The sequence below is a fragment of the Mobula birostris genome, chromosome 31 (genome assembly GCF_030028105.1).
Source record: "Mobula birostris isolate sMobBir1 chromosome 31, sMobBir1.hap1, whole genome shotgun sequence".
NCBI classification, from domain to species: domain Eukaryota; kingdom Metazoa; phylum Chordata; class Chondrichthyes; order Myliobatiformes; family Myliobatidae; genus Mobula; species Mobula birostris.
In genome coordinates this window covers 6974092-6989890 of record NC_092400.1, presented here as the reverse complement: position 1 = coordinate 6989890, position 15799 = coordinate 6974092, and the positions used below count along the sequence as shown (strand labels likewise).

The window sequence follows — 15799 nt, the reverse complement described above, 5'->3', positions numbered from 1 at the left end:
GTCTCGGAGGCTGGCCTGAAAGTATCCTTCAGGAGAGTGAATCCTGGCCGAGTACTAAAGACCTGTGCTGATCAACTGGTTGGAGTATTCACTGCTATCTTAAAGCTCTCACTTTGGCAGCCGGAGGTACCCACCTGCTTCAAGCAGGCTTCAATCAACCATGGTAACCTGCCTCAATGACTATTGTCCAGTAGCACTTACGTTCACGGTGATGAAGTGCTTTGAGGTTGGTGACAAAACGTATCAACTCCTGCCTGAGAAGTGACTTGTTCCATTCCAATTTGCTTACTGGCAAAACAGGTCCACAGCAGGTGCCTTTTCATGGCTCTTCATCTCAACCCTGATACGTCTGGAGAGTAAAAATGTGTACATCAGGAAGTTTCCTTATTGTCTATAGCTCTGCATTCAACACTAATACCCTCAAAATGTATCAATAAGCTTCAAGACCTTGTCTTCAATATCTCCTTGTGCAATTGGATCTTCAATTTCCTCATTTGTAGACCTCTGTCAGTTCAGATTGACAAAAGACATCTCCTCCACAATCTCCATCACATTACAAGTCTGTGTGCATAGCCTCCTGCTCTACTCACTTTATTCTTGTCACTGTGAGGCTAAACACCACTCCAATGCCAGATTTAAGTTGGGTGACGATGCCACTGTCATTGGCCGAATCAAAGGTGGTGACGAGTCAGCAGATAGTAGGGAGATTGAAAATCTGGCCATGTGGTACCGCAACAACAACCTCTCTCTCAATGTCAGCAAGACCAAGGAGCTGATTATTGACTTCCGGAGGTGGAAACCAGAGGCTGGGGGATCAGGGGTGGAGAGGGTCAGCAACTTTGAATTCTTCGGTGTTAATATTTCAGAGGACCTGTCCTGTGCCCAGCATATTAGTGCAATTACAGAGAAAGCACGGCAGTGCCATTATTTCCTTAGAGGTTAATGAAGATTCACATGATATGTAAAACTTTGACAAACTTCTAAAGAAGAAGTGGGTATGGCTCTGTCCATCACGGGTAATACCCTCCCCACCAATTGACCACATCTACACGGAGCGCTGCTGCAGACAGGCAGCATACATCATCAAAGACCCCCAACACCCAGGCCATGGGTGCTGCTGTCAGGAAGAAGGTACGTATGGGAGCCTTAGGACCGACACCACCAGGTTCAGGAACAGCTATTATCCCTCAAACATCAGGCTCTTCACTCAACTTCATTTGCCCAATCAGTGAACTGTTCCCACAATCTACTGACTCACTTTCAAGGTCTTTTCATCTCATGTTCTCAATACTTATTTTTTATTATTTTTTTCTTTTGAATTTTTACAGTTTGTTGCCCTTAGCACATAGGTTGTTTGTTTGTTCTGTTGGGTGCGATTCTGTTGTGTTTCTTGGATGTACTATGTATGCACACAAGAAAACAAATCTCAGCGTTGTATATGGTGAGTAGACGTCGTCATCGTATTTTGATGGACAACCGAAGAAATGTATTTTGATAATAAGTTTATTTTGAACTTTCAAGTAATTTAACTCTATCTGTAATAAGTGATTGAGTATTCTCTTGATTTGCTGACAATAGTTTAAATGCATGGTCTTTAGTATAAGAAAGCATGTCACATAGAAAACATGGATACCAAACCAGAAAGAAAAGCATTACGTGGAGTGATATTTAATCCAAGGACTATTTAGAAGGAAAGAGGCACAAATGTTTAGGGAGAGAATTCTTGGTATTGACGTCAACTTGGTTAAGAAGACTAATGACATAAGGTGGGGCAGAATGGAGGAATTTCCAAGGAGCCGGGTTGTTAGGACATTTGCTCATTTTAAGTTGGTAAAAGCCTGCTGCAGACAGAACAGGTTGTCTGTAGCAGAGATTTTGAGAAGGTGAAACTCACACATGGTGGTGACCTGGGAGTTAAACAAAGGAGCAATTATTTATTTTCCCGAGCTTCCTCCCCCTCACAACTTTACACATTTCCAGTAGTTCTGACCTCAAGTACAGACTGTGTGAAGCTAAACCATAAGTGGGATGGTCTGAAGCTGAATCCACAGTCATTGGTGGTCATGGGTGGCTGTGCCATCAGAAAGAGAAATGTATTTATTCTCAGTTTCCGTACCTAATGACAGACACTAACATCATTGTGGACATCAGGTGAGGACAGAAGCAGACTTGACTTTCTTTTACACTCAGCATCACAGCTCATTTTCAGTCCCCATGTACTTGTGGGGAAAACGGCTTCTGGAACAAAGGGCTCAACCACGCACAGCACCACAGTAATCACAGCCTTGATTCTTCCCAATGCACCTACACTCGGTTTAAAGTCATGAAGAAGGGAAATTACAGAGATCCACTGTTCACATGTTTAAAGAGCAGATATGAAACTAGTGTTTGGGACACTCTCATGGTATGAATACCTCTCAGCTGTATTCCAGTTGCTGCCCTTGTCAGACTGGCTTGGCGTTTTCCCTGCACCTCCTTCCTTTTGTATATCTGGGCTTAAGGGAAGGGTTCTGGGGAAACCATAATGATCGAAGCAGTCAACTTCAGTGCTGAAGAATGGAATCTGATACATCGTTACCAAGTGATTGCACGCCAGTTTCACCATAGCAATTACATGACAGAGCCATCTGCATTAACCTTACCATTTTGCCTGAGCTTGCATAAGAACACTCTTGACAAAGGTGGGTCTATCACATCCTCGGCAGCAAATCAGAATGCTATCAAAGTGACAGTGAACAGGTCGAATGCTGTGAATAATTCTTAGAGCATCAGGCCAGTTTTGCAGTAAGCAACTTTGGATGCTGAAAGATCAGCAGATGTTCAGACTGAATTTATTCTGCTCACAAGTGGGTTAATGCAATGGTGGAAAATTCTTTTCAGCATCTAAAAGTAGTCAGATTCGCAGAACAGTATGGAGCTAAATGCATTGCTGTGTGAAAAAATTAAATTTCCAGTTGGCTTTTGCAGACAGAGAGCTGGATTAATGCTATGTACAGGTTTTGACTTATCCTTCTATATCTTTTGTCATATGTCAGCACAGAGCTTAATACGGGTGTGTTTGTGTATGTGTAATGTTACCAGGTGTGGCTGACTAAGAATGCCATTTGAATGATTAAGTGCCATGCATTTGGACTGAAGGAAATGATATTAACAATCTTTCCTTTCTCACATGCAGTTCCCCTTCCAGCCCCATTTCAAAAAGCAGCCTGTTTTCTGCCAGCAGATCCTCCCTCCCTCTGGAGATGCAGTCGAAATTCATTGAGATAACGAAGGAAGCGGCCTTGTGTCTCCATGACAACCTAGAAGCCTTGGAAAAGTGGGCAGATAATTTCTTCTCTATTTCAATGCCGAAATCCAATTATTTTCTTATGTAGTTTTGAATTTGATATGCCATGGTTTAAATCCTTGTTGGGATTTTTATTTTAAGTGTTAACAATACAAGATAGCTGTGAACTTGACACCACTTTTGTTGTTTGTAATTTGGATTGTGAGTGAGGCACTTGGAAATTTCTAAATGATCTAATATTTTGATATTTTGTCTTTCTTTTTCCTTAACACAAGGCCATTGTCTCAACTAACACTGTCAGAAGCTGGCTACAGTATATGTACCAGCAATCCTCAAGTTCAGGGGAGGAACTAGAGTGTGTCCCCACAATTCTGGACTCACCTTTTAACCATGGCTTTGGAAAACCTCCCAAAGTGAAGAGAGGCAAAAACAAAGGGTCTTATTCTCTCCAACAGAGAATCAGAGAAATAGCCCAGACCCAAATTTTCAACTGCCCAATTCCGTCCATCAATGTTGCCTCACCCATTGAGGATCTCCAGCATCTTGTGTGTTATTCCAGATTCCAGCATCTGCAGTCTTCTATGTTTCCAATGAAGAAATATACTCAGAGGCCAATTTATTAGGTACAGGAGGCCAGAGAGCGTATTCCTGTGAGTTCATGGTCTGTGCACCTGTAGCCCATCCACTTCAAGGTTTGATGTGTTTTGCATTCAGAGATGCTATTCTGCACACCACTGTTGAAACGTGATTACTTGAGTTACTGTCGCCTTCCTGTCAACTTGAACCACTCTAGCCATTCTCCTCTGACCTTTCTCATTAACAAGGTATCTTTACCCACAGAACTGCTACTCACTGGATATTTTTTTGTTTCTCACACCATCCTCTGTAAACTTGAGACTGTTGTGAGTGAAAATCCCAGGAGATCAGCAGTATCGGAGATACTCAAACCACCCCATCTGGCACCAGAAATCACTCAATAATCATGGTTAAAGTCACTTAGGTCACATTTCTTCCCTGCCCTGATGTCTGGTCTGAACAACAACTGAACCTCTTGACCATGTCTGCATGTTTTTATGCTTTGAGTTGCTGCCACATGATTGGCTGATTAGATATTTGCATTAATGAGAAAATGTAGAGGAGTACCTAATAAAGTGGCCACTGAGTGGAGCATTGGTGCCATAAAGCAATCAGGCTTTTGGCCTGAACTTGGGACTAGGAAGTGGTGTGTGCTGAATGGTATCAGAATCAGGTTTAATATCTCCGGCATAAGTCGTGAAATTCGTGGTTAAGCAACGGCAGTACAATTGCATACGTAATAATAAAAACTGAACTACCGTAAGAAATATATATAAAAAAGTTAAATTAAATAGTGCAAAACAAAAAATGGTGAAGCAGTGTCATGGGTTCAATGTTCATTCAGAAATTGTTGAGTGTGTGCCTTCAGGCTCCTGTACCTCCTCCCTGATGGTAGCAATGAGAAGGGCATGACCTGGGTGTGGGAGTCCTTAATGATGGATGCTGCCTTTTTGAGGCATCGCTCCTTGAAGATGTCACGGATGCTGGGGAGACTAGTGCCCATGATGGAGCCAACTGGGTTTACAACATTCTGCAGCTTATTTTGATCCTGTGCAGTGCCCCCACACCAGACTGTGATGCAGTGAGAATGCTCTCCACGGTGGTGGCATCCATTAGTCTCACGAGACCACGGAGTTCCAGGGTGCAGGCCTGGGCAAGGTTGTATGGAAGACCAGCAGATGCCCATGCAGAAAGCCTCCCCTCTCCACAACACCGATGTTGTCCAAGGGAAGGGCAAGGGCCGATACAGCTTGGCACCAGTGTCGTCACAGGAGTTGCCAGAACGAGGTTGCAGGCAACGTCCGACTGCCTTAGGGACTCCAGCTCTGGATTTGTCCTCAGGGCTTACTCCCAAAGCCTTTCCTATGAGTGGGTATGGCTGCAAGGCAGCAGAGGTTTGAAATCAGAGTTTTCCCTCTCTTAGGTGGACTGCCTTCCCAGGCTGACAAGCTCCATCTACCCAAAGCACTGATTTTAAGGCACCAGGACCCACCTTCGCCCCTTCTCCTGTCAGTAGAAACAGTTCCACTGGGCTTAGAGGCTAAACCACACGAGAAGGCTAGGAGTTAGACTTGGTTGTTAGAGGCTATTTGAGGCATATGCCGTGAGGAGCACTTTTAGGTAGTGGGAGCTTGTCCCCACTACCACCCCTCGGCTTGACAACCTTGGAAGCACGGTACATCAGTCGAAATTTATGTCTTTGGTGACATACCAAAGTAAGTTTGCTGTCTTTGGTAGGATGTGGTGATGTGGTGAGGAGGCAAATGAGGTGGCTAAAGGTGGTGGGGGGATGGTCAGCTCATTCCTGATTACCTCTGCAAATGGCAATTACAGGAACCGGTGGGACACCAGCAAGCGGAAATTCTGTGCACTGGAAAACATAAGCAGCTTCTATACGTTCAGCGAGGACCTGCAGAGGTCTCTTCAGGAATCCAGAGGCAATAAAACAGAAGGGACAACAGAAACCTGGTGAGTGTCAGCAGCTCTCTGCAAAATCTTTCCTACTGCAGCAGAACACAGACCAGTACTACACAGTACAGGCCCCTCAGCCAAATGTTGTGCCAACCTTTCACACTATTCCAAAGCCAATCTAACCCTTCTCCTCACATACCCACTCCATTTTTCTTTCATCATGTGCCTGTTGAAGAATCTCTTAAATGTCCCTGCTACATCTGCCTCTACCCCCACCACTGGCAGGGCTTTCCACACATCACCATTCTCTGTGTAATCAAAACTGCTTCTGACATTTCCCTCCCCAATACTTTCCTCCAATCCAATCACCTTAAAATGATGCCCCCTCTTGTATTAGGCATTGCTGCTCTGGGAAGAAGGTACTATCTGTCCACTCTATCGACACCTCTTATTATCTTATGCACCTCTATCACATTGCCCCTCATCCTCCTTTGCTCAGCAGAGAAAAGCCCTAGCTCCCCCAATCTTTAAAATAAAACATACCATCTAATCCATTCATGGCGTGCTCTCAAAAGACTGGACCCAGGAGCAGAGGAATGGCAGGATCCCCAGGAAGAGACAGGAACAAGAGGTTAGATATCAGAGTACCAACAGACCCTCAGAGGAGCAACCAAGCAACATCACAAGACAACTTACTCTCTCCAACACAATGATCCCACACCCACCAAGCCACAGAATGAGAGTCCTCTTAAATAATCAGAGTGAGGGAAACATGTGGCAGTCACAATTAATTTGACAAGATTAAACCAAAAACACAAGGGCTTAACAACTCTACTTAAGATAGTGAATTGAATTAACTTTATTACTTACATCCTTCACATACATGAGGAGTAAAAATTTTTACATTACATCTCTATTTAAATGTGCAATCTGCAACTTAAAGTAATTTGTAATAAACAGTATGTACAACAGGACAGTCAATATAACATAGAAACACAACTGTATCTGTGTGAATTGATTAGCAAATACAGGTGCTCAAAAGCCCAAGAAGCTTAACGCTCTATGACAAGCCAAGGGCTGGTGACAGTACCTCCCCACCTAAGGCCAGCAGCTGTGAGTACAGGGAGCTCTCAAGGCAGTCCTGGAGCTTGAGGGAGTGCTGGAATATCTGGAATGGATCATATGTAGCTCAGAAACATAGCACATGACTTGGAAGCATTGCATAACATGGGAGGCCGTACGGACCTTGTGACCCAGAGAACTTGGAAAAAATCTTGAAAATAGACTAGAGAAGCTCAGAACCTCCACTGGGTCCGTGGGAGTGGTCGGGGGGGGGGGGGAAATTCTGTCATGGTGCGCTCTCAAAGGACTGAACCCAGGTGCAGAAGAAAGGCAGGATCCCCAGGAGGAAACAGAAAGGTTAGGCATCAAAATACCAGCAGAGCTTCAGAGTGATACCACAAGACAACTCACTCTCTCTCACACATTGGCCCCCTCCAAAACACTGAATGGAAATCCTCTTTAAATAAGCGTAAAATACTTGAAACATGTACCAGCCACAATTAAATGGACAAGATTAAACCAAAAACACAAGGGCTTAACAACTCTAGTTAAGATATTGATTGGCAAATACAAGTGCTCAAAAACCCTGGAAGCTCAACACTCTAAGCAAATCGCAGGGCTCATGACAATCCAGGCAACATCCTGGTAAATCTCCTCTGCATCCTTGAAATACTCTGGGAAAGTATAGTAAGTGAAAAATGAGAACCAAGAATATGATCCAGATAGGTGAGGTGACTAGATATTTCAAAACATCCTTTGTTCCTTCAATCCCTAGTGTGCTAAGATGCCCTGTTCTTCAGTTGAACATACATCACAGGTTTGACCCCACTTAGTGCCATGGTAGCTTCCCTCAGGTGGGAACAAGTGGAGTGATACAACTGAATGAATGAATTAAAATAGTCATTGAGTTAATATTGTTGATGTTGCAAAGGTTGAGAATCTTGTTCCACCACAGTTGAACGTTCTGGCACCATCCTCACTGAGACTTTCACAATATGTGTTTCATGAAGCTCCTGATTGTGAAGCAAGAGCTACAGCGGTGGAGAGATGTTGAGAGTCATCCTGTCTGAACGGTTTCTACATTCAGTGTTGTTCCTGATGACGCACTGAGAACTTCTGCCTTCTCTTGTGTTTCAGGTATTCCAGCTTATTGTCCAGTGTTCCCGAGGCAGTACAACGGAATCAGAAGATCAGCCGAGCTCTGAGGAGACTGGAGAAGTTCGGAGTACGGCAGAACTTCAGGATTTGGCCACAGCACTTCCTCAAGGTGCTTCACGGGTTGCGGAATTGGGAGCTCTGCTCGCCGGACGTCAGCGCAGCAGTTGAGGTGAGGCCGTTAATGGAATTATTAACAGCCAGGGATTATGTGGGTAGAAAGCATTTCTGCAGAGAAGGACCTTGAACCTTATTGCACTGTTGAAGGAGGGAGTCTTGACAGAGAGGGGCTCAGGTGTATGTTCAGTGATGGGGTAACACTGGCCAGGTGTTATTTATTGCTGCTGCTTCCTTGCCCGGATGCAATGGTGCTGAGGTGGTACTAACCCGCGCGTGCTTGGAATTTGGGAGGAAACCAGAGCACCCGGAGGAAACCCTCGCGGTGGCCGGGAGAACGTACAAACTCTTTACAGACGGTGGTGGAATTGAACCTGGGTCACTGGCGCTGTAATTGTGTTGCACTGACCCCTAGGTTACTGTGACGCCCAGTCTCTCTGTCCACAGATGCCAACATTTTCCATTTTAATTACTACAGTCCCCTCAAATCAGATTAGGTCCTTTATTCCTATTAAATTTAACTGAAAGATGCAAATATGAATATGAAAAAAGGGAAGAATTTCTACATTTTATTAAATGTACAAAGATGTGTTAAAATACTAATGACCTATTTTTATTTTAATTCAATACTTAACTGTTTTCATAAAATTCCTTCATAAAATTAAACATTATTTACAGACGTTAGTGATTAAAAACTGGTGCACAGAATCATTATTATCATTATTTACATTAAGACCAACCATCAGAGGGAATTTACTGTACCTCTGTGAGTATGTACAACATCCCAGACTCAAAATACTACTGGAAACCTGGAACGACGGAATGCTAGAAATACTCTTCAGGTCAGGTAGCACCTGCAGAGCAAGAAACAGAGTTAACACTTCAGATCAATGACCTTCCATCATTGGAGAAGCATTGACTCTGCTTAATTTTTCCCTGGATGCCGCCTAACATGTTGACTATTTCCATCATTCTCGGTTTTCTGTTGCTGGGCTCAATCTGAAACCGCCCCCCGCCCCCATCAAGTCCTGACCATTTTCTTCACAGTTCATGCGAGACAAAGTGATTCAGATGCCCATGGAGGACTATGACAGCTGGCTGCAGTTGAAATTGAAAACGCCACAGAGGATACAGAGTGCTCCACCCATGAGGTGAAGATCACAGAAGGAGGAAGTGATGAGCTGTTATTACATGGAAGCTTCTGGAAATGTTCCGTACCTTTTTCTTCAATTATAAATGAACTGAAATCACTGTGTATGATGTTAAAGAACACAAATGGGATTTAAGTAGCTGCTGTTTGGAAGAGTCTGGTAAACTGGCCAGCTGTACTGTAATGCAATGCAAAACAGATGCTCGTTAGCCTTAATAACATCTCATGTAATTTTGCCCACATTATTTAAATAGTTTTCCAATAATAAACTGGGCATGGATTAAACTAAGGAGTTAATATGGTAATAGATGCTCCTGTTATTTTGACAAGTGATTCCTTCCATTTATAGACCAATGGAAATGATACTTCCTTTTCCAAATTTTGTTCTCAACTCTAAATGGATATCATTCATGAGTTACCGTATCAACCTAAACTGCTGGATGTTTGTTGTAGCTTTCTTACTGCATCCCTCCTTCTCTTCTTTTCTTGTTTTCAGCTTTAAGGGCACGTGTATGTGCACTGATTCTCTTGGTGACTCTCCTGCTCATTCTGAACATCCAAGCACTAACAAGCACACTTTTCCAAACTTTAAATACTGAAAGTGAAGGAGCAAGATTTCTCGACACTCCTAGCAAGAACCCGTTTACAAGGAGAAAGAATCTCAAAAGAATGGCAATTAGCAACCCATTAGAGTTTGTGCTAGGATGAACCAGTGAAAAATCATCAGCTCTGCCATCCAGTGCTGCTATGGTATCATTGATATAATACGAGGGGTTATACACAATGGACCAATACCATTAAGCCTGGGGTGTTCCAAAGACATATGGGCTATAGGGATTAGTGAGTTATGGACATGCTGTGATGATGCCAGAAACATGGCATTATTAGCGGTCTGCCCCCAGCACATCCTCGCTGGTTAGATTTGAACAAACAACGCACTTCATTGTATGTTTTGATGTATGAGTGGCAAACAAAGCTAATCTCTCTTTAAGAAATCTTTAAACTCTCCCTGACTACTACCATCTCACTTGAGATTAATCCTGCAATTAATCAATATGATTTCTGTTGACCTCTGTGTTCAATACATGATTTCTTGTTCTCTGGGAGGTATCTACTGGTAATTGAGGGTCCAAAATTAATGGGTTTTCAGCTATTACTAATTAACATTTGGTCAGAAGACTGACCAGAATTTAACACATGGCTTTTTTGCTGTTAATGACAGCCATGGTTAAGTAAGCAAACTTGCCATTGTTAGTTATTCCTGACAGATACAGTACAGAACATAGAACAGTACACCTCAGGAACAGGCCCTTTTGGCCCACAATGTGCTGAACCAATTAAATTAATCATCAAATGGCCAACTAAATTTATCTCTTCTGCCTACACAATGTACATATCCTTCCATTTTTCTCACATCCATGTGCCTATCCAAATGATGCTTAAAAGTCCTGGATGTATCTGCCTCAACCACCATCCAGGCAGTGCATTCCAGGCACCCACCATTCTCTGTGTAAAATACTTGCCCCTCACATCTCCTTTGAAATTACCCCCTTTGATCTTAAATGCAAGCCCTCTGGTATTCGACATTTCAACCCCCTAGGAAAAAAGATACTATCTGCTTACTCTATCTCTGCTTCTCATGATCTTATCAACCTCAATCACATTTCCCCTCACCCTCCGCTGCTCCCTAGAAAGCAACACCGGTGTGTCCGACCTCTGGTTATAGTGCATGCTCTCTATTCCAGGCAACCTCCTGGTAAAGCTCTTCTGCGCCCTCCACAAAGTTTCGATATCCTTCCTGTAATGGGGTGACCAGAACTGTGTGCACAATTCCGGATGCGGCCTAATGAGAGTTTTGCAAAACTGCAACATAACTTAAACACGAGGAATTCTGCAGATGCTGGAAATTCAAGCAACACACATCAAAGTTGCCGATGAACGCAGCAGGCCAGGCAGCATCTCTAGGAAGAGGTACAGTCGACGTTTCAGGCCGAGACCCTTCGTCTGGACTAACTGAAGGAAGAGTTAGTAAGAGATTTGAAAGTGGGAGGGGGAGGGATGGAGCCAAGAGCCGGACAGGTGATTGGCAAAAGGGATATGAGAGGATCATGAGACAGGAGGCCCAGGGAGATGGAAAAGGGGGAGGGGGGAAAAAACACAGAGTATGGGCAAGGGGTATCTCCTCTCTCTCTCATTTTTCTCCCTCTGTCCCTCTGACTATACCCCTTGCCCATCCTCTGGGTTCCCCCCCACTTTCCTTCTCCCTGGGCTTCCTGTCCCATGATCCTCTCATATCCCTTTTGCCAATCAACTGTCCAGCTCTTGGCTCCATCCCTCCCCCTCCTGTCTTCTCCTATCATTTTGGATCACCACCTCCCCCTCCCACTTTCAAATCTCTTACTAGCTCTTCCTTCGGTTAGTCCTGATGAAGGGTCTTGGCCCAAAATGTCGACTGTACCTCTTCCTCGAGATGCTGCCTGGCCTGCTGCGTTCACCAGCAACTTTGATGTGTGTTGCAACATAACTTCCTGACTTATGAATTCAGTGCCTCGACTAACAAAGGCAAGCATGCCATATGCACTCTTAACCACCCTAGCAACCTGTGTAGACACTTTCAGAGAGCTTTGAATTTGGACCCCAAGGTCCCATTGCTCATCAAGACTGTTAAGGGTCTTCCCCTTAACAGTGTATTGTCTCTTTATATTTGACATACCAAGGTGCAACACTTCACATTGGTCCAGGTTAAACTCTATCTGCCACTTCTCCTTCGTATCTGCAAATGATCTATATCCCGCTGTATTTTTTGCGAGTCTTCTGTGCTATTCACAACATCACCAATCTTCATGCCATCTACAAACTTACAAACTCACCCAGGTACATTTTTATCCTGTTCATTTATGTACATCACCAGCAGCAGAGGTCCCAGTACAGATCCCTATGGAACACCGCTAATCACAAACCTCCAGCTAGAATCAGTCCCTTCGACCACTGGCATCTGTCTTCCATGGGCAAACCAGTTCAGAATCTAAACGGACAATTCACCATGGATCCCATGCACCTTAACCTTCTGGATGAGCCTCCCATGAGGGACCTCGACAAACACAGTACTAAAATCCATGTAGGCAACATCCACAGCTCTATCTTCATCAATCACTCTCATCACCTTGTCAAAAACCTTAACCAAGTCAGTAAGTCACAATTTGCTCAGTACAAAGCCATGTGACACAGCACAGAACAGGTGCTTTCAGTCCAGTGAGCGGCACCACGCAGCAATCCACCTGTTCAACCCTAGCCTAGTCATAGGACGATTTACAATGGCAAATTAACCTATTAACCAGTATGTCTTTGAAATGTGGGAGGAAACTGGAGCACCCAGAGGAAACCCACACATTCACAGGAAGGACACACAAACTCATTACAGACAGCATCAGAATTAATTATGTCGTTGTTCCTTAAATTTAAACCAAACAAACTCAGAAGTAAATAAAGTTGGCAATTCACATCTCAGGTTTTCCCATCCCCACCTTGAGCGCGCGCGCTCTCTCTCTCTCTCTCTCTCTCTCTCTCTCACTCACACACACTCTTTCTCTCTGATCTATCTCACATCCACGTCCCTCCCACTCTCCAGTTAGCTGTACGTAAACTGTTAAGATGGAAGGTTGTCCATTACCATTCTGGCTGCCTCCAATTTGAAGAGAAGGCTAAATGCTGCTATCGCTGGAGATCTGAAATTCAAAATAAAAGATTATGATAAAGGGATTTAGCTTGCAATATTGATTCTGTTTCTGTCTCCACAGATGCTGCCTGACCTACTGAGTACATCCAGCACTTTCTGTTTTATTTCATAATGCATTTGCCAGATCTGTTAAATGAGCTTTTCCTATTATGCACCCGCAGTCTGGAAATTAATCACTCTCTGGTGATATAATCCTGAACTGAATTCGAGGAATGCAGTCATTTTGGAATGAGGATTTGAATTGGTTTATTATTGTCACATGTACTGAGATACAGTGAAAAGCTTGTCTTGCATACTGTTCATACAGATCAGATCATTACACAGTGCATTGAGGGAGAAAATGGTAATACAATAACAATGCAGAATTAAAGTGTAACAGCTACAGAGAAAGTGGAGTGTAGGGATCCATTTAGTTATAAAGTCAGGGTAGAAACTGTCCTTGAGTGTGGTACTATGTGCTTTCCGGGTTTTGTATCTTCCTCCCGATGGGATAGGGGATAAGAGAAGATGTTCACGGTAGATGGGAGATTCTGCTGGCTGTGTTACTGGGGCAGCTGGAAGTGTCAGCCATGTCTATAGAGGGGCGGCTGGTTTCTGTGATGTGCTGAGACATGATGTTACTGCTGAGGTGACATTTTCCCTGAAGTGTCATATTGCTGACGAATCAGTTTTACACGGAGTGGATGTAATCACATTTAATTTGCACTCTCTGCAATAGAAGCAATGTAGTGCTAGGCATTCGTTTTTAAAACACTTTTAAGTGTTTCTGCTCAGCCAGCAGATGCATAAGCATATAAATTACCCTGCAGGCCACATGTAGGTTCACGGTTACTTATAACCAGCCCTCAAAGACTGGTAACTCAGTCCCACACCTGTCTATGTATCCCTGTTTATTGGTTTGTCCTGTTTGAATTGGATGGTCCTCGGTTGGTAAATCTGTAGCTGCTGTTCGGTTCAGCAACCTTAATTGCTTGCATTCACAGGAACAAGGATCAAGATTCACTTGGAAATTCCAGGACTGTGGTACACATAACGAAATCGCAAAGCTTGAAATGTCCCTTCTGTCATTAGTGAGTTGTGGGCTCGTTTGTGAAACCTTCGAGAAAAGGGGAAAAGTTGAGAAATTACAGCTCAGTTTAGCTTTGGGGATATCTGGTGGGGAGTTCCCATCCTCCCAAGTCTTTTGTAATAATCTGCTAACACGGTTAAGAGTTGCAACTGAGCACTGACACTGTGGTGTGGTATTGAAATTTCGCAACCTGTCAGCAATCAACACTACTAGCAGGATGTAGACAGAAAAACTGTGCTGAGGGATATATACACCCATTGGCTGCTTTATGAGGTACCCCCGTATACCACCTTGTTAACGCAAATATCTAATCAGCCACTCATGTGGCAGCAACTCAACTGCATAAAAGCATGCTGACATGGTCAAGAGGTTCAGTTGTAGTCCACACCAAACATCAGAATGGGGAAGAATCGTGATCCAAGTGACTTGAACCATGGAATGATAGTTGGTGCCAGACAGGGTAGTTTAAGAATCTCAGAAACTGGTGATGTGTGATTTTCACGCACAACAGTCTCTAGAGTTTAGAGAAGGGTGCGCAAATAAAAAAAAATCCAGTGAGTGACAATTCTGTGGGCAAAAGTGCCTTGTTAATGACAGAGGTCAGAGGTGAATGGCGAGACTGATTCAAGCTGACAGGAAGGCAACAGTGACTCAAATAACCACACGTTTCAACTGTGGTGTGCAGAATGGCATCGCTGAACCCACAACACATCGAAGCTGGAGGTGGATGAGCCACAGGAGCAGAAAACCACACCAGGCTCCACTCCTGTACCTAGTAATGTGACCACTGAGTCCTTCATAGCTGCAATTGTTTCATTCAAGCCCAATTCTCCTACAAAGCGTAAAAATTTACAAAACAGAGCAAAGCCATTCAGCCTATTACCTATATTCAACTTATTTCCAGTTAGCATCCCAGTGTATTTTGAGACGTGCAGCCTGGGAATAGGCCCTTGGGACCATTTAGTCTGTGCTAACCATCACTCACCCATTGACACTGCACGACCCTCTTCTTGCGATCAATACAGAATCGGAATCAGATTTATCATTACTGATATTCATCACTAAATTTATTTCTTTATGGCAGCTGTACAGTGCAAGACATAAAAATTACTGTAATTTACACAAAAATAGTGTAAAAGAGCAGACATCTCACCTCTTCCGGGAGACTCCCGCATATTAACAGTGGCTCCCTGATGCCCGCAAATTATATACAATGTCCCGGAAATTGATTTTTTTGAGAGCGAGCACGATAGAGAGAGAGAGAGAGAGTGAGAAAGAGCCTGAGAGAGAGAAAGTCAGAGTGGCAGAGTGTCCAAAAAAAGAAAATATAAAACGTACTTCATCCCAGACTACACTAAAGTGTACCCCTGCCTAATAGGGGTCAAAAATAATGACAGTGTTGCTCGCTGCGCTGTTTGCAACAGTGACTTTTCTATTGCCCATGGTGGGTTAAGACTGTAAAAGACATGTTGAGGTGAGTTTAACAGGTGTCATTCGTTCATTAGCATAGCTAACGTTATTTAAACTAGCTGGCTAGCTGCTAAGGAGCTACTCTATTGCAGACATCCCACCTCTCCCGGAAGTCCGGGAGTTTCCCGCAAATTGATGGTGTTACCTCCCTGAAATGAATTTTTGCAGCGTGGGATGTCTGAAGGAGGCATAGCAAGGTTGTGCTCTTGAGACTCATGGGCCATTCAGAAATCTGACGGTGGACGGAAAGTAAACTGGTGAGGTGGA

General features: G+C 43.7%; 1 protein-coding gene across 7 annotated transcripts in view; it reads left to right on the top strand.

Moving 5' to 3' along the window:
• Positions 1-11166, top strand: part of LOC140190844 (coiled-coil domain-containing protein 60-like) — an 88154-nt gene extending 76988 nt beyond the window's left edge. For 3 of the 7 annotated variants that reach the window (XM_072247736.1, XM_072247730.1, XM_072247737.1), the window contains 4 exons: positions 3176-3316; positions 5696-5830; positions 7973-8162; positions 9155-11166. In XM_072247736.1, the coding sequence (XP_072103837.1) occupies positions 3176-3316; positions 5696-5830; positions 7973-8162; positions 9155-9262 (574 nt within the window). In that variant the 3' untranslated portion in view covers positions 9263-11166. Of the gene's footprint in view, positions 1-3175; positions 3317-5695; positions 5831-7972; positions 8163-8841; positions 9119-9154 lie in introns of those variants that run through there. The other 4 variants (XM_072247735.1, XM_072247732.1, XM_072247731.1 and 1 more) reach the window with 3 other exon arrangements.
• Positions 11167-15799: the final 4633 nt, after the last annotated feature.